Source organism: Bufo gargarizans, chromosome 10 (genome assembly GCF_014858855.1).
Source record: "Bufo gargarizans isolate SCDJY-AF-19 chromosome 10, ASM1485885v1, whole genome shotgun sequence".
Taxonomy (NCBI): domain Eukaryota; kingdom Metazoa; phylum Chordata; class Amphibia; order Anura; family Bufonidae; genus Bufo; species Bufo gargarizans.
This window is the reverse complement of record NC_058089.1, coordinates 87,391,241-87,414,752: the sequence shown is the minus strand read 5'-3', so window position 1 is coordinate 87,414,752 and position 23,512 is coordinate 87,391,241. Positions and strand designations below refer to the sequence as shown.

Below are 23,512 nucleotides of genomic sequence, written 5' to 3'. Positions count from 1 at the left end.
TGCTATGGCTGCTATGGTGATCCCTACGCCCATGATGGCAACCTAACTCCCCCTGCCCCAGTGACCTTAAGACAAAGAAATGCACATGAGGCTCACACATCTGGTTTGCTGCCATCTTGTGGACAGAACAGAGTAATACAGTACATATATAGAGAGAAATAAAACCTATCTCTCACAAATCCCTCCTTTTGCAGGAAATTTACCAAAGGTGAACAGGCAAAGTGAGGTACTCTCCCAACGCCCTAAACAGCGAAGAGCTGGACTTTCCTTATTGCTTCACCAGGTCCACTCAACTCCCTTTCGGGTTTGCATTCACCTTGTCCTATTTACCCCGCAACCATCAACAAGGTTTTATTTACTTCAGGATGGAATAATCTTTGTCCTTTACAGGGGCACAGCACATATACATAGTGTGGGCATGGATGTATTAAACATTTAAAAAATAATAATTTTCCTAAAATGGAGAACTATATAACAGCCTGTTAAAACCAAATGCTAAAAGCATTGTAGTCAGTGAACCAGTTCCCAAAACATTGTTCTGGCCATGATGTGATTAATTTCAGAATTTTTCCCGTCAGGTCATTTGATAAAGTCCATCAGTCTCTTCAGATCCTTGGTGATCCTTCCATCAGGGGCAGTGTTGTCCGGAATGTAGATGCAGCAGGAACTTGCAACGATCTTGTAGACCCGTCAAGGACCAGTCAGTTCTGTAGAGTCATTACCGGAAAAGAGCTCTGTTGTTCCACCATTCTCTTCGCAGCATCACAGTTGTAATTCACAAATCTTTGTTGATGACAATAGAGATGTTAATCAAATCTACATTTTATTTTTATTTTTGATTACTACTAATCGTGGGAATTAATGACTCAAATCCTGTAGCTATTTGACTTTTAGCTTTAAATTCGTCAAACTCTTCTACAGACTCCTATGGCATCCATGTATACATGTCAAAGGATGTAGGAGCCACAGATGCAACTGAACTTTGAGGTTTTTCCCTTACCAGCATTCTAAATTCGCCTAGGGGATCTTTGTCACTTACACATGCTCCTAAAACATATATACCCGAATCCTGTTGGATAGGATTTCCAGACTCATCTTGATAATATAACACCGTTAGAATTTGATTCGACTGTGATTTCCCCCTTGTACAATATGAAACAAACAATACGACATGCAAAAATATTATGTCTCTTATAGTCCTGGCACTCGATTGCAATATGACACGTATATCCAATCAGTCTCTCTTTCCAATTTGACAGCAGTGGTGGTGGTTATTAGGACTTGATGTAGATCTTCAAACCGTAGCTCTAGGACTTTCCACACGTCTCGTGTTTCACCACTACCCAATCTCCTGATTGTAAAGAATAATTTGCTTCTATACAGTCTGGATTCTAGAAAACAACAAAACTTGGAAATACACATTAGACAATCAATTTGTGCATCAGACAACATCATTTCAAAAACCACTATGCTGCATCTGGAGCTGTTAGGGAAATGGAGACCTAATCTAGGGGCATTCCCAAAAAGTACTTCATAAGGACTTAGGCCTATCTTCCGGGTTGGTGTGTACTGGATGCAGAAAAGCCCCAGGGGTAGGTACTCTCACCTCAGTCAGTATCTTTTAGCTGTAGCCTTTGCTACAGGCCAAATCTCCAAATATCCTGGAAATAAATCAATAGAGACACAGACATATTCACACTGTTCCACCTTTGCTCTGAATGTAGTCAATCCACAGTCTCTGAAATGGGTAAGATGACTGTGACGAAAGCACCTTCGTCACTGGGAGTTGGAGAGGCCTGCTTGCCAGCCTCTTGCCCTGTGACTATGGCCCATGGGACACTATTTGGGCATATTGGACTTCAAAGGCTCTGTTTCTGCCCCGTAGACTTTTTACTGGAACTATTTGGGGCATGTGACCATGTGCACAGTGGGGGAAAAATAAGACTTTCAGGAAAAACCCCTGAACCAATCTGGGTGATTTTTTTTGATAGCCTCGATCTGGGTGAACAACCTATCAGAGGATGTGACTTTTATGGGGATATGTGGTGTTTTGGGGTGTTTTCTGTGGTTGGGGAAAATGTGTATTTTATGCCTGTGAGTAATTAAGTCTATTGTGTTTGGTAAATATATCACAGGCAGAGTCCATTGTGTTTGGTAAATGTATCACAGGCAGAGTCCATTGTGTTTGGTAAATGTATCACAGGCAGAGTCCATTGTGTTGTTAATTGCGTCACAGACAATGCCTATTCTTTTTTATTGATTGTGTCACAGGCAATGCCATTGTGTTTGTTTTATAGTTTTGTGTTTAAACTGTAAAACTGTCAAGGATTGGCTGCTATGTTATGTTCTCAGTTCCCAACCAGGTCCACGGGGCTGGTACCCTTGTTGGAAAATGTGTATAAAAGGCAATGCTTGTGTGGTCAATAGAGTTCCTGTTTTACATTCAACATAGAGCCTCGTCTCATGTGTGTGGGGATTGCTATACCCTGTATACTCCCCTGGCTATAACCCATAGCTCTTGTAAGATCTGTTCCTGTGGTGGTTACGGTGTCGAGCAGAGTGCTTGGAGTCCTCGGTAAGCACTAGGGGCATCCATCAATGGAGGTACCCGGTCGGGTGCCAGGAGATCCATTACAATGACCTTGGCATGTGCCTTCCTGGAACTCTCATAGTTCTCCCATCATTATTACAGCATTCACCTTCAACTAACCTAGTGGCAGCATTGATGAACCCCGGAGTCATCCACCACAGAACCCAATCACACCTTCTCTCTTGAACTGCACATGTTCTAAATCCATCCTCTTTAGGTAGAGTGCACTCTGAAGGAAGAGTTTCTTACCAACCCTCCAGAGTCCATTCTCAATCATCACTTCTACCCTTTATCCTTTGATGTTTCCTTTTGAGCCTCTGTAGCCTGTATCTGAAAAAGACAAACTTTTTGGAAGTCCACGGGCCCTAAGCTATCCCATATCACGGACTTCCACTTAGCGTAGACTTCAGGTAATAGTTTAGCAATTACCTTCTTAGGCAGCATCAGGGCATCAAATATCTTTCATACACTCAGCATTCATTATTGATGGGCTTACCCATGGATCAAACAAAATCTTTGCTTCACCAGATGAGACCATAATAATGAGTGATACCGAAGGCATACCTGGATTAATATTGATGTTCGCAGTCTTACCCTCAGCCATCTTACAAACCTCAGAGTGTCTTCAGCTCTGTCTCCTGCACTATCATTGCTGGAGGGAGTGGTTCTTTCTTGACAACATCAGATTAAGTAGGAACAGCATATCCTGTCCGAGATGATCCATCTTCCAAGAACTTGAAATTATCTACCAGAACTTCAAAAATGTGGTTATTAATTGGAGACAGTCATGTGAATTTGAATTTTTATTTTTAGAGATGGGAAGGCACTACTACTCCCTCCCCCCCTCCAGAGGCAGCAGAATAGTTGGATCTAAATTTGTGCACCTTTAAGGCGGTAAACAATTGGTGCGAGGAGTAGGAACTGCATTACTATCTACTCCTACACATGTGATACATCCCTTAGCCATGAGACGAGATGGAACATGTTTGCTATGAGGCAATGGAAGCAGATCCTAAGGATTGTATAGATAATAGGGATCCAGCATTTGATTCTGGATTGTTAATTCCCTAGGGGGCGTTGCACTTGAAGGGCTGAACATTTGTAGCTCCTCCCACAGGCGAGGAAGTGGATAAGTATATACAAAGTCTTCCTTCCCCCTTCTTGTGGGGAGGACTGATAGCGAGCCGCGCTCTCCTTAGGCCTTTGTTCAATTCAACTTCAACAAAATGGAGGGCTATAGTGAACTTCACTCAGGCCTAGCTAATACTAGTCCTTTCAAGATGATCCTTAAGACCATCAATAAAGGCAGCACTTAAGACTTTCTCATGCATATCTAAGGTATGCTCAAAGCCCAAATCCACCCAACTTTCCTGGAGTCTAGTGAAAACTTTCCCCACACTCTCTTCCTTATCCTGATGCATATTTAGACAATGTGACAGGATAATCACCTAATGCCTTCTCCTCTACCCATTGTTGAAGCTACAATCTTGGGAGAAAGAATCCCCAACTTTACATTGACTAAACCTTCTAAATCTCACTAACAACATGAGAAAACTCTCCATATTTTAACTAATTCTCTACAAAACAGCATAGGTAAGTCCTCTGAATTGGGAATTCTACTCATCTGGTAAAATTTATGTTACTACTGGGGATACTGGGTACAGCAGATTTCCTACATCACAAAATGATGCTAGAAATCTCACATTTTCCTGTGACTGAAATCCACTCATATCTGAATAAGGACTTAGAATGTGTCCAACCCTAGATTGATTGGATTAGTCAGGGATACTTCCAGTTGGCATCATAGGAATAATCTCTGTAAAATATAAGAAAAAGAACTGGATCGTACATCCTCAATATTATGCTTTTATCTAATAACAGCTTCTCAGCATAATTAACATCGCCTCTCCGCGCAATGGATTGTATACCTACCCCTATGCTGCATGCTGTACATGAGGCATTAGTATCCAATTTGATCAAAAAGCATAGGCCCACTTACCGCAACAAGGTTGCCACTTTGAATGGGATCCTATTCTAAATTTGGTTCAGCGCTGCACGGCGACCACAGATGCCATAGCACCGAACCAGCAGGCAGCGGGACCCAGCAGTCAAACAGCGCCCTCGCTGTCTGGCAAAGCCACCCTGGCACTGGGCCCCACCAACCCACCCGCACAGCACCAAAGCAACAATAGCCGCCGTGCAGCACTGCACCAAGTGAACTCCTCCCATTTCGGCCCAGGAGCTTTTAATTAGCAGGAGTCTGCATAAGGGTATAAATTCCAACCTCTCAGTTGGAGTTCCTGAGAGTATGTGATGAGGTGAGTTCCACACCTGCATGCGGCCTCTGGGTCACATGGTCTCTGCCTTCGAAGCAGTTCCCTATGCTCAGTTCCATACTAGAACGCTTCAGCGAGCCATTCTGTCCAGCTGGGCCCGTTCCCCAGCCATCTGGATCGGCCCATGTGTGTCTCTCCCCGATCCGCCGGGCCCTCAGATGGTGGTTGGTCTCCCCAATGTTGACGTCGGGCCGCTTGTTCCTTCCTCTCCGGTGGACGGTTAACATCGAACGCAAGCCTCAGGGATTTGGGAAGGGGATGGGGGAAGTGTTGGAAAATCTCTCTGTTCAAGGAGTATGGTCACGTGAGGAATGCTCCCTTCCAATCAGTGTGTTGGAGTTGAGAGCGATATCGTCTCTCTCTGCGGCATTGGGCCGACCATCTCAGGGGTCGTCCGGTTCGGGTTCAGTCCGACAACTCCACATCGGCGGCGTACCTCAATCACCAGGGCGGCACCCAGCAGCCATGGCAGAGACGCGCTGATTCTAAGCTGGGTGGAGGAACATGTTCCGGCACTGTCAGCAGTTCACATCCCTGGCATCGACAACTGGATCGCAGACTTCCTCAGCCGGGAGCATCTCAATCCCAGCAAGTGGGCTCTTCTTTCAAGCCATCTACGAGCGGTGGGGTCGACCGGATGTGGATCTCACGGCCTCCCGCTTCAACAACAACGTCGAGGACTTCGTTGCGCGGTCCAGGGCACCACATGGCCCTGGCGTGCGACACACACTTGTGATCCCATGTAGTCGGTTACGTTTCCTTATGTGTTCCCGCCTCTTCCTCTCATTCCGCATCTCCTCCGGAAGATCAGGTCTGAGGGACTGCCCGTCATTTTAGTGGCCCCCAATTGCCCACGACAGGTGTGGCACGCGTCTCTAGTCACCTTTCTCGCCGACGAACCCTGGCGTCTTCCTCTTCGGGAGGACCTCCTGTCGCAGGGGGCGATCTTCCACCCGAATTTAGGGTCGCTACATTTAACGGCATGGCTGTTGAAGCCACCGCACTGAAGGCTCGGGGTTTCTCGGATGCGGTGGTCCAGACAACGATTCACGCCAGGAAACAATCGTCTTCCCAATTTATCTACCAATCTACTATCGGACCTGGAAGTCCTATTTTAGTTGGTGCGAGCGGTTATCTTTGCCGTGACTCTTATCTTTCCTGCAGTCGGGCATGGAATTGGGGCTGGCTTTCAGCTCCCTCAAAGGGCATGTTTTGTCTCTCTCCATTCTTTTCTAGCGGAATTTGGCATCGCTTTCGGCGGTTCTGACTTTTCTGCAGATTCTCTGCTCCTCCTCCTTTCTGTCCTCCATTGGATCCTTGGGATCTTAATCTAGTGCTCAATGCTCTCCAGTCTTCACCATTTGAGCCTTTTGCAGCAGGCGTCGCTTAGCAAGGTGGCTTTTTTTAGTGGCAATCACTTCCATCCGTAGGGTGTCGGTCTCTTTCATGTCGGTCGCCTTTCCTGATCCTCCATCATGATAAGTTGGTCCTTTGCCCCGTTCAGTCCTTCCTTCCGAAGGTGGTGTCGGCATTGCATCTAAATGAGGAGATTATTCTCCCTTTATTTTGTCCGGACCCGTCTCATCCTCGAGCAGTCGCTCCACACTCTGGATTTGGTACAAGCCGTTCGAGTCCATCTGTCCCAGACATCATCTTTCTGGAGGACGGAGTCCCTGTTCATGATTTCAGGGGGGCCGAGACGAGGGCTGGCTGCGTAGAAGGCTTCCATTTTCCCTATTTTTAATTTGTTTGGCCATTGTGGAAGCATACCGTGTTAATGACCAGGGCCCCTCCCTTCCAGGTGACTGCTCATTCGGCTGGGGCAGTGGGGGCCTCTTGGGCGGTGCATCACGGGGCTTCGGCCCTTCAGGTGTGCAAGGTGGCTACCTGGTCGTCTTTGCACACTTTTTCCTAATTTTACAGAGTGCACACCTTTGTGTCTTCTGATGCTTCTCTGGGGCGGGAGTTTTGCAGACTGCGATTCTCTGATTTACAGGAGGGTTGCCTGTTATGCCCACCCTTGGGACTGCTCTGTAACATCCCATGGTCAAGCCTGTGTCCCCCCCAATGATACGGATGAGAAAACTAGATTTTTGTACTTACCGTAAAATCTGTTTCTCTTCCGTTCATTGGGGAACACAGCTCCCACCCATTCTTTTGTTTATGGGCCTGTTATCAGGCTGGTGTGGTTCTGGGTTTGTACATAGTGTGATTTTTTTATTTTTTATTTTTTTATTTTTTTTGTTTGGCACCATGTAAGACGGGTATAGCTGAAGGGGAGGAGCTTACACTTTTTGTGCTTAGTGTACGCCTCCTATCTGCAACAGCTATAACCATGGTCAATGCCTGTGTCCCCCAATGAACGGAAGAGAACCAGATTTTACGGTAAGTACAAAATCTAGTTTTTTCTTCAAATTTGCAAATTAACATGAAAATAACGTGTTAAGAATGGTTTACCAATTTTGGTTGTTTTCATATGTAATATGTGTGGTACCAGGGCAGCTGTGGCAGCGGTTTAATGTTGTAGACGGTAATGTGTTTTTTTTGTTTTTTTTTTTAAAGGGCATCTGTGTTGGTCCCATGTTGATATGTGCCCGCATTGCTGTGAAAAATGATATTTCAGTATATATTTGGAATGATGCTCAAAATTAAAGTGGAAAATCTAATTTCGGGCTGATCCAACTTCAGTGGAAATGCCTCAAAACAAGGAAATGAGGCTCAGTATTGTCTGTGGCCTCCACGTGCTTGTATATCCTCCCTACAATGCCTGGGCATGCTCCTGATGAGGCGGCGGATGTTCTCCTGAGGAATCTCCTCCCGGACCTGACACGTGTGGCAGTTACAGAGAGATCTGAGGCTCTAGGTGTAATGGTAACGCCCCCATTGCTCCTAGAGGCTTATTTGCATATAATAAAACATAATTTTTCTCAGTAATGCGGGCACATATGAACATGGGACCAACACAGATGCCTTCAGCTGCCCAGTGCACATGTAACAGGTCAGCCAGTGTCATCAGTACAAATCTGCTGACAGAGGCCTTTTATTATTTTTTTTTTTATATACTTTGTGTATACATTTTTTTAACATGATATTGCCCTCATTAAGTCACAAGAGACCTTAGGGGGTCATTCACTCTTTTTTACTTTGCAGATTTCCACAGTAATTTGGGCATCTATAGGGTGAAACAGCCCTCTAATCTTCAGTAAAAATATTTCCAACGGGTCTAGTATCTAATAACATGAAGCTTCTGCTTCCAGCATTGTTCTTGGAATTAATGAGATTGGTCAGAAAGTAGGGAGCAGAGCAACCCTCATCTGATGGCCGCTTGCTTTTCCAATAAATGAAGGACAGTTTCCAGCTGATTCTGCTCTTTAATGGCAGAAGTGCTCTGTGTAGGAGTCTGATTACTTTTGACGATGTATGTTCCTAGGCAAGAGAGACATCTATGTCTGAGGGGGCTTTGCACAGATGTCATGGCTGCTCTGTGTGGGCTAGTAATTGTTTCCCTGAATTAATTAGTAAAACTAATGTTATTGCTTTAATTACCTGTAAAAGCTCTCATTTATTTCCTTTCATATTTGCAGATGAAGATTCATTCCCCGTCCCCCCACAAACAGGTTCCTGCCAAGTGCAATGATTATTTCTATAATTATTTCACCCTCGGAGTGGTGAGTATTTATGCCCAAACCGAATATTGCCAAGTATCCAGCAATTTGTACATAACCTAACTTGTTGGTAAAGAGCCATGTAGGAAAAATAATATATTCCCATGTACAGAATAAATATATTTTTCTTCCACTTAAAGGGGTTGTTCTTCTATTTGCTCAGAGACTGCCCCCAGCAGCACAGATCAGCAGCACACATGGAAGGAATTTTTTTTAAATAAAAAATATATTTTTTGCGCTGACTACTGCTAACTACTTTTAAAACCGCTATTACAAGCATTCAAGACTGTGAGTATGCAAAGGATCCATGGGAAAACCTTTTTAACCACTTCAGCCCCGCTAGCTGAAACCCCCTTCATGACCAGAGCACTTTTTACACTTCGGCATTACACTCCTTTCACCGTTTACCACCCAAATGAATTTTACCTCCTTTTCTTCTCACTAATAGAGCTTTCATTTGGTGGTATTTTATTGCTGCTGACATTTTTACTTTTTTTGTTATTAATCAAAATGTAACGATTTTTTTGCAAAAAAATGACATTTTTCACTTTCAGCTGTAAAATTTTGCAAGAAAAACGACATCCATATATAAATTTTTCGCCAAATTTATTGTTCTACATGTCTTTGATAAAAAAAAATGTTTGGGCAAAAAAAAAAAATGGTTTGGGTAAAAGTTATAGCATTTACACACTATGGTACAAAAATGTGAATTTCCGCTTTTTGAAACAGCTCTGACTTTCTGAGCACCTGTCATGATTCCTGAGGTTCTACAATGCCCAAACAGTAGAAAACCCCCACAAATGACCCCATTTCGGAAAGTAGACACCCTAAAGTATTCGCTGATGGGCATAGTGAGTTCATAGAACTTTTTATTTTTTGTCACAAGTTAGCGGAAAATGATGATGATTTTTTTTTTTTCTTACAAAGTCTCATATTCCACTAACTTGCGACAAAAAATAAAAAATTCTAGGAACTCACCATGCCCCTCACAGAATACCTTGGGGTGTCTTCTTTCCAAAATGGGGTCACTTGTGGCGTAGTTATACTGCCCTGGCAATTTAGGGGCCCATATGTGTGAGAAGTACTTTGCAATCAAAATGTGTAAAAAATGGCCTGCGAAATCCGAAAGGTGCACTTTGGAATATGTGCCCCTTTGCCCACCTTGGCTGCAAAAAAGTGTCAAACATCTGGTATCGCCGTACTCAGGAGAAGTTGGGCAATGTGTTTTGGGGTGTCATTTTACATATACCCATGCTGGGTGAGAGAAATATCCTGGCAAAAGACAACTTTTCCAATTTTTTTATACAAAGTTGGCATTTGATCAAGATATTTATCTCACCCAGCATGGGTATATGTAAAATGACACCCCAAAACACATTCCCCAGCTTCTCCTGAGTACGGCGATACCAGATGTGTGACACTTTTTTGCAGCCTAGATGCGCAAAAGTGCCCAAATTCCTTTTAGGAGGGCATTTTTAGACATTTGGATCCCAGACTTCTTCTCACGCTTTAGGGCCCCTAAAAAGCCAGGGCAGTATAAATACCCCACATGCGACCCCACTTTGGAAAGAAGACACCCCAAGGTATCCAATGAGGGGCCTGGCAAGTTCATCGAATTTTTTTTTTTCCGCATAAGTTAGCGGAAATTGATTTTTATTTTATTTTTTCTCACAAAGTCTCACTTTCCGCTAACTTAGGACAAAAAATTAAATCTTTCATGGACTCAATATGCCCCTCAGCAAATACCTTGGGGTGTCTTCTTTCCAAAATGGGGTCAGTTGTGGGGTGTTTGTACTGCCCTGGCATTTGAGGGTCTCCGCAATCATTACATGTATGGCCAGCATTAGGAGTTTCTGCTATTCTCCTTATATTGAGCATACAGGTAATGAGATTTTTTTTTCCGTTCAGCCTCTGGGCTGAAAGAAAAAAATGAACGGCACAGATTTCTTCATTCGCATCGATCAATGTGGATGAAAAAATCTCTGCCAAAAAAAAAAAAATGGAGGGGAAAGGCGTCTGCCAGGACATAGGAGCTCCGCCCTACATCCATACCCACTTAGCTCGTATGCCCTGGCAAACCCGATTTCTCTATTCACATCAATCGATGTGGATGAATAAATCATTGCCGGGATTTTTTATTTTTTTTATATATATACAAAGTGTTTGCCAAAGCATAGGAACGCCGCCTCCTCCTCAGCTCGTATGCATCGGCAAACGTATCTGTCACTGCAGAGTAAAAATCTCGTCTTGCAGCGCCGCATACACTGACTTGCGTGTAATCTGACAGCAGCGCAATGCTTCTGTCAGAATGCACATCAGTGCTGCAGCTAATCGATCGGTTGGTCCACCTGGAAGGTAGAAAAACAAAAAAAAAGAAAAGAAAAAACCAGGCCGCAACGCAATAATTTTATTAACTTTGCAACAGAACATATAAACTTTAACTTTTTTAACTGAACATTAACTTTTTTGCTTACTGGTGTTTTTTTTTTTGTTTTTTTTTTTTGTTTTTTTACCTTTTTATAGAACAAACCTCTCCTTCCCCATGGGTCAATGTGCAAAGCGCAAATCGCCCAAAGATGTGGCGAAGTGCGTTATGCACTTTGTCCCAGGTGAAAGGAGACGTTTGCAGCAGCTGTGTGAGTGAATGGGCCCTAATAGCCCTGTGTGCCTATCCTGGTGAGATGATCCCTATGCTAATAGTGTACCTGTGTGTGGTACTTCCGGAAACACTCTCCAAAGCATAGGGCAGGGTGGTCAGGACAGTCAGGACAGAAATAGCGGGTGTCACGCCTTATTCCACTCCTGCTACAGACACGACATCTTTTTCGGGGTGACGGTTGGGTTGAGGTACCAGGAACGACATTGGGGAAATGTCGCTCGTGTAGACGGCTAACTACACTGGTGGATGGGGCCACGGAACCTCCTGGGTACAGGAGGTTCTCGATGATCTCTTCCTGAAATTTGAGGAAGGATCCAGTTCTCCCAGCCTTACTGTAGAGAACAAAACTATTGTACAGAGCCAATTGAATTAAATATACAGACACCTTCTTATACCAGCGTCTGGTTCTGCGGGAAACTAAATACGGAGACAACATCTGGTCATTGAAGTCCACCCCTCCCATGTGAAGGTTATAGTCGTGGACTGAGAGGGGCTTTTCAATGACACGGGTTGCTCGCTCAATTTGTATTGTCGTGTCTGCGTGAATGGAGGAGAGCATGTAAACGTCACGCTTGTCTCTCCATTTCACCGCGAGCAGTTCTTCGTTACACAGTGCGGCCCTCTGCCCCCTTGCAAGACGGGTGGTAACGAGCCGTTGGGGGAAGCCCGCGCGACTAGTTCGCGCGGTACCACAGGCGCCAATCCGTTCTAGAAACAAATGCCTAAAGAGGGCCACACTTGTGTAAAAATTGTCCACATAAAGATGGTACCCCTTGCCGAATAAAGGTGACACCAAGTCCCAAACTGTCTTCCCACTGCTCCCCAGGTAGTCAGGGCAACCGACCGGCTCCAGGGTCTGATCTTTTCCCTCATAGATCCGAAATTTGTGGGTATAGCCTGTGGCCCTTTCACAGAGCTTATACAATTTGACCCCATACCGGGCGCGCTTGCTTGGGATGTATTGTTTGAAGCCAAGGCGCCCGGTAAAATGTATCAGGGACTCGTCTATGCAGATGTTTTGCTCTGGGGTATACAAATCTGCAAATTTCAGGTTGAAATGGTCTATGAGGGGCCGAATTTTGTGGAGCCGGTCAAAAGCAGGGTGGCCTCTGGGACGGGAGGCGGTGTTGTCACTAAAGTGCAGGAAACGCAGGATGGTCTCAAATCGTGTCCTGGACATAGCAGCAGAAAACATGGGCATGTGATGAATCGGGTTCGTGGACCAATATGACCGCAATTCATGCTTTTTTGTCAGGCCCATGTTGAGGAGGAGGCCCAGAAAAGTTTTAATTTCGGAAACTTGGACTGGTTTCCACCGGAAAGGCTGGGCATAATAGCTTCCCGGGTTAGCGGTTATAAATTGTGTGGCATACCTGTTTGTTTCTGCCACAACTATGTCTAAGAGCTCCGCAGTCAAGAACAGCTCAAAAAATCCCAGGGCCGAACCGATCTGAGCTGTCTCAACCCGAACTCCAGACTGGGCGGTGAAAGGGAAAACTACAGGTGCGGCTGAAGTTGGGGACTGCCAATCAGGGTTTGCCAGCACCTCTGGGATTCTAGGGGCTCTACGGGCACGTCTTTGCGGTGGCTGCGACGGGGTCACTACTGCACGTGCCACCGTACCAGCTTCAACTGCCCTTCTGGTGCTCGCTACTTCACCAGGTTGTACGGCAGTGCTGGTACTAGGTCCAGGAAGGGCTGGGCTGCTGGTGTATGCCTCACCACGTAATCCGACAGCACCAGCCCCACTCTGCTGCTCTTGAAGCGGATCCTGCGCAACCTGCGGTCTAGCGACACGGGGCCGGGTACGCCTGGTGCTATCAGGGACCTCAGCCTCCTCGTCCGAACTTTGGGTCAGAGAGCCACTGCTTTCTACAGGTTCGTATTCTGACCCGCTGGATTCATCAGATGAGGGTTCCCACTCCTCATCCGACTGGGTCAGAAGCCTGTAGGCCTCTTCAGAGGAATACCCCCTGTTAGACATGTGGGCAACTAAATTTAGGGGTATTCCCTGAGACTACCCAAGAAAAAAAAGCAAGCCTGTCTTACAAAGGGGAGGCTAACGAAGTACCGGAGGCCGCTGCGGTTGATAAAAAATATCAAAACTGATTTTTTTATCGCCGCAGTGCGTGTAAAGTGAATGTGCAGCGATCAAAAAAATATATTTTTTTTGTCACTGCGGTGGGGCGGGTGTGGGCGAACGCACGTGTGGGCGAGCGATCAGGCCTGATCGGGCAAACACTGCGTTTTGGGTGGAGGGAGAACTAAAGTGACACTAGTACTATTATAGATCTGACCGTGATCAGTTTTGATCACTTCCAGATACTATAAAAGTACAAATGCTGATTAGCGATACGCTAATCAGCGAATAACGGACTGCGGTGCGGTGGGCTGGGCGCTAACCGATCCCTAAACTACCTAACCAAGGGGCCTAAACTATACTGAAACCTAACGGTCAATACCAGTGAAAAAAAAAAATGACAGTTTGCACTGATCACTTTTTTCTTTTCACTTGTGATTGACAGGGGTGATCAAAGGGTTAATTGGGGTTCAGGGGGGTGATCTGGGGCTAAAGTGTAGTGTTTGGTGTACTCACTGTGAAGCCTGCTCCTCTGCTGGATCCAACCGACGAAAAGAACCAGCGGAGGAGCAGGCAGCCATATAACAGATCATATTTACAAATATGATCTGTTATTCGGCTCTCTGATTGGATTTTTTAAAAATCAGCAACCTGCCAGCCAATGATCGCGGCTGGCAGGTTGCTGACGAAATACTCCTGTACGAAATGCCGGCGCGAACTGCGCATGCGCGGGCACATATTCGCGTCATCTCGCGTCTCGCGAGATGACTCGTATATGCGTGACTCTGCACAGCGCTGCCATCTCCGGACCGCACATCTGCGTTAGGCGGTCCGGAGGTGGTTAAAGGAAGTGTGTCATCAGAAAATTACCTATTGTTTAAGTCATGTTTTTATATATGCTACAGTTTTCAAACCAGCACCTGGATTTGAATACATTTGTAATTGTATGTAATTAATAATTTAATCTAGCCACTGAGTTATTCAATAAAATGTGTCTGAATAGCACGACCTGCTGTTTTTTTCTTATTTCTTTGTCCTGCTCACTGAGATGGCCGCACATGCTCAGTTTCATCCTTTATCTGTCTCCTGAGCTGTGATAGGGAGAGCATGGGCACGCCCCCTGAGCTGCAGCAAAACAGACCCTCCCCTTGAGTGGTCAGTTTGATATAAATCTAGCAGAGAAATGAATGTGGAGATCTCTGGATCCATGTGAGGTACAGGGCTGGTTCTAGCTTTGTTAGAGACTGTCATGTACTATATGATGTCTGATTTTTTGTCATGGGATAATCCCTTTAAACACATTTTTAAAGAATGTGTGGTGATGTTATGTTGAATTTTCCATCTCTCTCTCTCTATATATATATATATCTATAATCTTAAAACCTGCAGTTTTTCCACTGTCCCCTAAGCCTTCTTGGTCTTTACTGTACTTACCTGCTTATTATTATTGGCAGGATTAGAATGATAGATATCACTTAGACATACATACAGTAGATAACAGGATTCACTATTACAATAGGTAATTTTCAAAGCTTATCTATTCTTTCCTTGTACAATGTCCTCTGTGCAAGTGACAGGTCCAGCCTAGAACACTCTCCCATAGAAGTCAGTGAGGTCCCCTCCAGACCATTGTGTCTATGAACCATGGGGCTGTCGTAAAGCAATACTCTAAATGCTATTAGGAACAGCTCCACCTCCATAATCCTGTTCAGTGAATAGAATAAAAAAAAAAAATGAAATCAGAAAATAAAAACAGGTTAGAAAAAAATCACATGTCTTACCAGCTGGTTTTAACTGTCAGGAAACTTTTTGGTGACGCATTTCCTTTAGGACCTTTCCTCTCTAGATAGGTTTGTGCAGTTCCAACGTATGGCCGACCTATCTTCTTTGCTTATCAGTCAAATTAGTTTTTATGCTTTCACAAGAAAATGATAGGGACTACAGTAACAATGGGGGTGGTATAAGAAGTGTACAGGAGCTGTGAATAACAATCATAGGTAATAGTCTCTTCACAGGGACAGAATTGTCAGATTGTTTACAGTGAAAGGGAAATAAATTATGTTTCCGCATCTCACTAAACGTATTGTGATTGTGTGAGCGATTTATCCCCTCAGCCCTGCTGTCATGTCTGTTTAAAGGAAACCTGTCGTGTGGATATTTGATTATAATATAACTCATTATATACAATCATTAACTAGTAAAAAGTACCTTGGATTTATTCATTTACTGGTGTGACAGATGGTTAGCCTAATAATATACACACAAAGATGCCGCATGCTAATGAGCTGAGTCCAGCGTGATGTCTAGCTTTGATATGAGTCCAGCATTTTTTCTATTCAGCACTGTAGCCACTCCCCTATTCACTTGTTCAGAAGTTCAAAATCCAGCACATGCGCGCTGTCTGATCAGTGTAATGACGCTCATTCGTAGCTGAAAGTAAACTGGGCATGCGTCGGCTCATCCTCACTTCCGGTGGACCAGTACATGCAGGAGTTATTTGGCGGCCAGAGTGTACATCTCGGGTAAACGTTCTCCTGCTTGACTTGTACTGTGCAGTAGGCGGGCAGCAGCCAGCCTCACTGTTCATACAGACTCTCCCTGCTGCCCCACACTTTATTTGGTTTTGCATTTAGAACATCGGGAAGAGGTCTGTACATACAACGCTTACCCGAGATGTACATTCTGGCCGCCAAATAACTCCTGCTTGTACTGGTCCACCGGAAGTGAGGATGAGCCGACGCATGCCTAGTTTACTTTTAAGTTATGAATGTGCGTCATTACACTGATCAGACAGCGCGCATGCGCAGGATTTGAAACGAGAATTCATGGCCAGAAATAAAATAAAAAGAGCTGTAGATGATAAAAAAGGGGCGTGGTTTATTACGTCATTCATTCATTTTCATAATTAGCAGGAAAATGAATAATAGGGAATGCAATGGTACTATATTACTAAGGTAAAAAAAAAAAAAGGGGGAGGAATATACTATTGAAATATAAGTAGTTATAATAAGGGCTAGTTTGTTCAGGGGGTGATAAACACATGACAGGTCACCTTTATGCTGCCCATACTAACGGCGGTATAAAGTAGAGACAGGTGAGTTGATTTCAGCTGTCTGTCATTTCAAAGTTAAAAGTAAGTGGTTGCCGAGAACCAACATCGCAATCCTTGCAGACTGGGCCTGGAAGAGAGTCCCGGCCACCTGAGGAGAGTCCTGGATATTCATGAATTCCTGCTCTCCCCGCCCACCTGCTGATGACTGACCGGCTTCTACCGAGTTTTCTCCCTTTCTCTCTAGGAGAGAACTGCCAATCATCAGCAGATGGGCCGGAGAGCAGGAGATTAGGAATAACCAGGACTCTTCTCAGGTAGATGTGACTCTTTTCCAGGCCCGGGCTGCAATGATTAGGATGCAGGTTCTCAGCAACCACCTACTTTTAGCTGATGAGTGACACACCGCTGACATCAGCATTTCTGTCACTATATTATGCTTCCCTCAGTGAGGTCAACATAAAGTTGATGACAGGTTCCCTTTAAGTGAATACTTGCATTCCCTGTGAAATTCCAATGCTGGGGCAACTTTTGCATGTTTTGATTTTCCTCTATTACCTCTCCTGGAAACGCATGAATATGTTGACAACTAGTATTTAATAGGTTGTATCCCTACACCATCTGACATTGTCAGCATTGATGAGGTCATGTTAGGGTATAGGCACACAGTATGGATTACACATGGATTTTTCTGCAGAAAATCTGCATTATAACAAAGTACCAATGAAGTAGATGATATTTTCAAAATCTCTTGCACATAGGGGGTCATTTACGAACAGATATACGCCACTTGTTGCATGTATCTGGCACACATTCTGCCGCACGCCATGTTGCTGCGGAATCTGCGACGGGTCGGGAGGCCCGTCTCATTCATCATTTTCTTTGCCCGGTTTAGGCTACTTTCACACTAGCGTTCGATCGGATCCGTTCTGAACGGATCCGATCATACTAATGCAGACGGAGGCTCCGTTCAGAACGGATCCGTCTGCATTAAAATGGCAAAAAAAAGCTAAGTGTAAAAATAGCCTCGGACGGATCCGTCCAGACTTTCAATGTAAAGTCAATGGGGGACGGATCCGCTTGAAGATTGAGCCATATTGTGGCATCTTCAAGTCTGGACGGATCCGTCTGGACGTAAGTCTGGACGGATCCGCACGGCCAGGCGGACACCCGAACGCTGCAAGCAGCGTTCAGCTGTCCGCCTGTCCGTGCGGAGGCGAGCAGAGGCTGAACGCCGCCAGACTGATGCAGTCTGAGCGGATCCGCATCCATTCAGACTGCATCAGGGCTGGACGGAAGCGTTCGGGTCCACTCGTGAGCCCCTTCAAACGGAGCTCACGAGCGGACAGCCGAACGCTAGTGTGAAAGTAGCCTTAGGCGTAGAAAATGGTCCAAATTTGAAGCAGTAAGGATGAAGCAGTAAGGAAGCCGTCTTACGTTTAGACCGGCCCTGGATACTCTGAAATAATCTAGAGGCCGACTCTTCTACATAACTGCGGCAGATCCACAGTCAGCGCAGGGACCTGTGGTGGAGATTTTGCAAGCTGCAGAATTTCAATTGTTTGTGTGAATTTTCTGTGGAAATTTCACACTTTGCAATGCAAAGAGTGAGATCTGGGGCAAATCCACAACAAAATCTGCAAGTAACACAAGAGGATTTTGGTGTGGAAATGCAGCAAAATCTGCATGAAAATCCATGCCTAATAGACACTGAGTGCATGTAGCCACATGCGGATTCCCAGGCTGCACCGTACTTGCTGTGCAAGGTCACAGCCTATTGACAAACTACATCCGAGTACAAAGTTATTTTCCTGGAAAAATAACTGAGAAACAACACAGTTACATAAAATGTACTTCAGATCTATTGTTTGATGAGGAATATAAGTATTTACTGAATAAGAGAGGAATACTGTTTTTAGCATGCTTCACTGGTTTATTACATTCTGTAATTCCTCATCTTTATCTGATTTTTTTCAGGATGTTCTATTTGATGCAAATACACACAAGTCCAAGAAGTTTGTATTGCACACAAATTATCCAGGACATTACAATTTTAACATGTGAGTAGCCTTTTTTTTTATTTTTATGAAATAATAAGGCCAATAACGTCCATGACTGTGGAAGCTTTAGTGCCTGCCTTCCATTTTGGTCCCAGTCCAAATGAAACAATTTCTGGACCCCGTGGGACCCTATTAATAAATGACCGATGCCTGTAAAGGTGCCTTTAGCTTTACTGTGCTTGTGTGAATTATTTATACTCCAATGTAATAGAATGGGTGCCCATGGGCAACCACAGAACAGTAGAGCGTGTGGGCACAAAATGTGACTACAACACGGTTTTGTCTTGCTTCCAGCATTAAAAAGTTAAACTGTTTTTTGATTTGTCAAAGAGACATATCAAGGGTATTGATCAGTGGGGACCCGAGTTCTGACACCCTCACTGCAGGAGACGGAAGTGAGAACGGCCTATAGACTTTATTGAGTCCATCTCACTTCCTCTCCTGCAGCAAGGAGAGGGAGCGTGATATGCGAGCTCCTCTCTCTCTCTTTGTCCTAGTATTCAGTGGGGGTCTCAGCCCTCAGACCCCCACCGATGATCAAAATGTTTGATATGTCTCTATGACATATTAAAAGTTTTCTGAAAACTTAGTGACCCTTTAAAGGGGTTTTCTGGAAGTTTTTTTTTTTTTTTTTTGTACTGATTGATAGGTCATCTGTATCTATCCGGTGGGGGTCTGACACCCTGGACCCCCACTGATCAGCTGTTTAAAGAGGCACCGGCTCTTGCAGTAGTTCTACGGCCATACCAAGCACAGCACCATACATTGTGTAGCAGTTGTGCTTGGTATGGCAGCTCAGCACCATTGAGTTCAATGCGGCGTGGCCATATGACCAATAAACGTGACATCTCATGGCCTAGGCAAAGCTGAAGAAGACATCAGTGCTACTGTAAGCGCCACTGATCGACGATACTGATGCTGATGACCTATCCAGAGCAAAGGTCATCAGTAAAAAAAACTCTTTGAAAACACCTTTAATATCCCTGTACAGTACCTTGTAAATAAAATGTCACAAATAATATGCATATCAAATAATAGCTTATAAATCATACAGTCACATGAGTCATAGAACTCGTGACATATTAAATATTCTTGCAGAGTTCACACGACTAATTTTAATCCATGACGCACTTATCTTTTATTAGTTATCATCGTTGTGATTTCCGGATTCCGTTAACAGTGAAGAAAGGTGAGATCAGTGCTGAACTGCGGGTTCTTCTGTTACACATCCATGTCCTTTCTCTTCTCAGAGCATCTGTCGTAACCTGACAATAACTTGCATTCTCTTTACGCTTAATGCAGACAACTCTGAAACTGAAGAAATCTGCACCACCTACAGCAAGGTGAGATCCACAGATCACTGCTATCTGCGTACGCACAGTCATATAGGAAGGTGGTCAGTCACTGAATATGACCGCCCACTGGACTCCTAAGCCCAGAATAAGTAAAGATTTAAATGAGCAAGAAAAAAGCATTGCTAGATCTTTTCCTACAAAACTTTATATCAATCTGCAGATTGCACTGCCTTTTTATTCTGACAGGTTCCCTTTAAAATGATCAGGAGGCATTGCAGGATACATGTAGCTCTTCCGGTATTTTTAGGCAGGCTGCAGTGTTGTGGAATGACAATACCACTTCCTTTTTGAGCACAACATTGTTATTTATCTTAGATTAAATGGTAGATAACAATGTCGTTTCTGCTTTATGCGTTCAGAAAATTTGTAGTGTATGAATTCTCTTGAATTAACTCGTGCAGGGGTGGGCACCAGCCAAATATCATTTTTGTCAAGGTGCCATTTTGTTCAAGTGCCTTACAGTTAGGGCTCATTCACACGGCCGTGTGGCTTTTTCAGTCTTTTGTGGGCCGTTTTTAACGGATGCATTTTTTGTTTCAGTAGTGTTTCCGGTTCCGTTCTGTTTTTCCGTATGGCAGATACAGTATACAGTAATTACATTCCGTATGTGTTCCATATTTTTTTTGCTTTGCGGACCCATTGACTTAAATGGAGCCACGGAACGTGATTTGCGGGCAATAATAGGACATGTTCTATCTGTCAACGGAACAGACAAACTGCAGTACGGAATGCATATAAAGTACATTACGTTTTTTTTTTGTGGAACCATTTAAATTAATGGTTCCGTATACAGAACGCAAAAAAATGTTTGTGTGAACGAGCCCTTAATCATGGCAGTTACACAGGGCAGAAGACAGAGATGCTATGTGAGTTCACAGCTCCGGTATTGCAGGTTGAAGTATTGTTTCACCCTTTTCACTGCCTCTATCATCCACTCTTTGTTCCTTCTATCAATAAGTCTCTTTTTGGCTTCCTCATTTTTTATTTTATCATGCAAATTATCAGCTCTTATTATGGTGATTTTAGCATCCCAATTAATGATCCAATCTCCTCATCGACATCTCACTTTTTTACTATAACCTCCTGAAACATATAGTCTACTCTTGCCTAATAAGTTTTATATCTGATAACTGTTTTTTCGACCCCTTACAATCTAATGATCTACTGACAGCAAAAGGGAATGGCAACTACTCTCTACTGATTCTCCTGGATCTCTGCAGCATTTGACGCTGTAGACCACAAACTCCCCCTCACCATGCTCCAATCTATTGGCCTCAAGGAGACTGTTCTCTTTTGGTTTTCTTCCTAACTCTATAGCTGCTCTTTCAGTCTATCGTTTCCATCTACTTGTATTATTATTATTATGTTATTATTTGTATCTACTGTACATCTTCTCTTCATCTTGCTCTTGAACTTCCTCAGGATTTAGTTCTAGGTCCTCTCCTCTTTTCTCTCTACACAGCCCCTATAGGACAGACCATCAGCAAATGTGGTTTTCAGTACCATCTGTATGCTGATCACACCGAACTATATAAATCTTCCTGTGACATCGCTCCAGCAGTAATACAGAGCACCAGTGATTGTCTGTCCACTGTCTCATCAGCCTGTCCTCTGTCTACCTCAAAAACTGAACTTCTTGTCTTTCCTCAATCTACTAACCTACCTAAACCTGAAATTTCCATTTCAGTCTGTGTTACTATCATAACTCATGAGCAGCACGCTGGGTGTCTTGGGGTTATGCTTGACTCAGATCTTTCCTTTGCTTCCCATATTCAATCGCTGGCACACTCATGTCATCTGCACCTCAAGAACATCTCCAGAATCCGCCCTATTTTCACGGTGTAAACAACCAAAACTATTGTTGTTGATTTGATTCATTGTTGGCTTGATTTATGTATCTTATTGCTAATCAGTCTTCCCCTCACTAAACTCTCCCCCCTTCATTCTGTCTCAAATAAAGCGGCCAGGCTCCTCTATCTGTCCACCCGCTACACCGATGCCTCCAGCCTGTGCCAGTCACTTCACTGGTTACCCATCCTTCACAGAATATAATTCAAACTTCTCACCCTCACACAGAAAGCTCTCCATGGTGCAGCACCTCCCTACATATCCACTCTGATTTCTGTCTACCACCCTACTCGCACTCTCTTGTCTGCCAATGAGCCAAGATTAACATCCTCTATAATTCGAACCTCTCATTCCCGTCCTCAAGACTTTTCCCGAGCTGCCCCAGCTCTCTGGAATGCACTTCCTCAATCAGGTTCTTTTCCAACTTTCTTAGTTTTAAATGTGCCTTAAAAACACATCTCTTTAGGCAAGCTTATCATGTTCCCTAAACTGACCACACACACACACACACACTGTCCCTCATTTTTCAGAATGCCATCATACAAAAGTAATCCCAACACTTGGTGCACTAGCTCATGCAACTCCATCGGCACAAAAATGGCTGGATCAGTTTATAAAACAACCAACCAACAACCAAGTTTACCTTTTTGTTTCACCTCCATTTCCTCATAGATTGTAAGCTCTTGTGAGCAGGGTTCTCACTCCTAGTGTTTCAGTTGTATATAAGCCTGTAATTCTATGATGCCTATTTTAATTTGTACAGTTTCTTAGTATGGAAGTCCATATATGTTTGGAAAAGATTAGCCTGTTTAATATTTGTTCTGCTTTATTTTGTAGTGGGACAGTATTCAAGAACACTTTGGGCACCCTATGGAGAAGCCAGTTGTCCTTCACAGGTAAAATAATCTTTTTCAATTTAGCTCATGAAAACCTGTGGATACATGCCCATCAAGTTCAACCAGAATTAAAAGATGGAAATGCCCTTGGTAATCTTTGTTGAATCAGAAGAAGACGAAAAACAAAATTGCTGTAAAACTTTCCCAACTTCAGCCTCAGTCTGGTAACGATCAATAGCTACCCTTCTATTTTTTATTTTTATTTAACCACCTCAGCCCCGCTAGCTGAAACCCCCTTAATGACCAGACCACTTTTTACAATTCTGCACTACACTACTTTCACCGTTTATTGCTCGGTCATGCAACTTACCACCCAAATGAATTTTACCTCCTTTTCTTCTCACTAATAGAGCTTTCATTTGGTGGTATTTCATTGCTGCTGACATTTTTATTTTTTTCTGATATTAATTGAAATTTACCGAAATTTTTGCAAAAAAATGACATTTTTCACTTTCGGTTGTAAAATTTTTCAAATAAAACTACATTTCTATATACATTTTTCTCTAAATTTATTGTTCTACATGTCTTTGATAAAAAAAAAAATGCAATAAGTGTATATTTATTGGTTTGGGTAAAAGTTATAGTGTTTACAAACTATGGTACAAAAATGTGAATTTCCGCATTTTGAAGCAGCTCTGACTTTCTGAGCACCTGTCAGGTTTCCTGAGGTTCTACAATGCCCAGATAGTAGAAACACCCCACAAATGACCCAATTTCAGAAAGTAGACACCCTATGGCTGATGGGCATAGTGAGTTCATGGAAGTTTTTATTTTTTGTCACAAGTTAGCGGAAAATGTTTTTTTTTTTCTTTAAATTTTTTTTTCTTACAAAGTCTCATATTCCACTAACTTGTGACAAAAAATTAAATTTTACATGAACTCACCATACCCCTCACGGAATACCTTGGGGGGTCTTCTTTCCAAAATGGGGTCACTTGTGGGGTAATTATACTGCCCTGGCATTCTAGGGGACC

General features: G+C 43.7%; 1 protein-coding gene across 4 annotated transcripts in view; it reads left to right on the top strand.

The window, feature by feature from the left end:
• PHAF1 (phagosome assembly factor 1) overlaps positions 1-23,512 on the top strand; it is an 81,556-nt gene that overhangs the window by 38,108 nt on the left and 19,936 nt on the right. For all 4 annotated transcript variants that reach the window (XM_044270959.1, XM_044270956.1, XM_044270957.1 and 1 more), the window contains exons 11-15: positions 8,511-8,594; positions 18,357-18,439; positions 19,585-19,628; positions 19,742-19,782; positions 22,480-22,538. In XM_044270959.1, the coding sequence (XP_044126894.1) occupies positions 8,511-8,594; positions 18,357-18,439; positions 19,585-19,628; positions 19,742-19,782; positions 22,480-22,538 (311 nt within the window). The remainder of the gene's footprint in view (positions 1-8,510; positions 8,595-18,356; positions 18,440-19,584; positions 19,629-19,741; positions 19,783-22,479; positions 22,539-23,512) is intronic.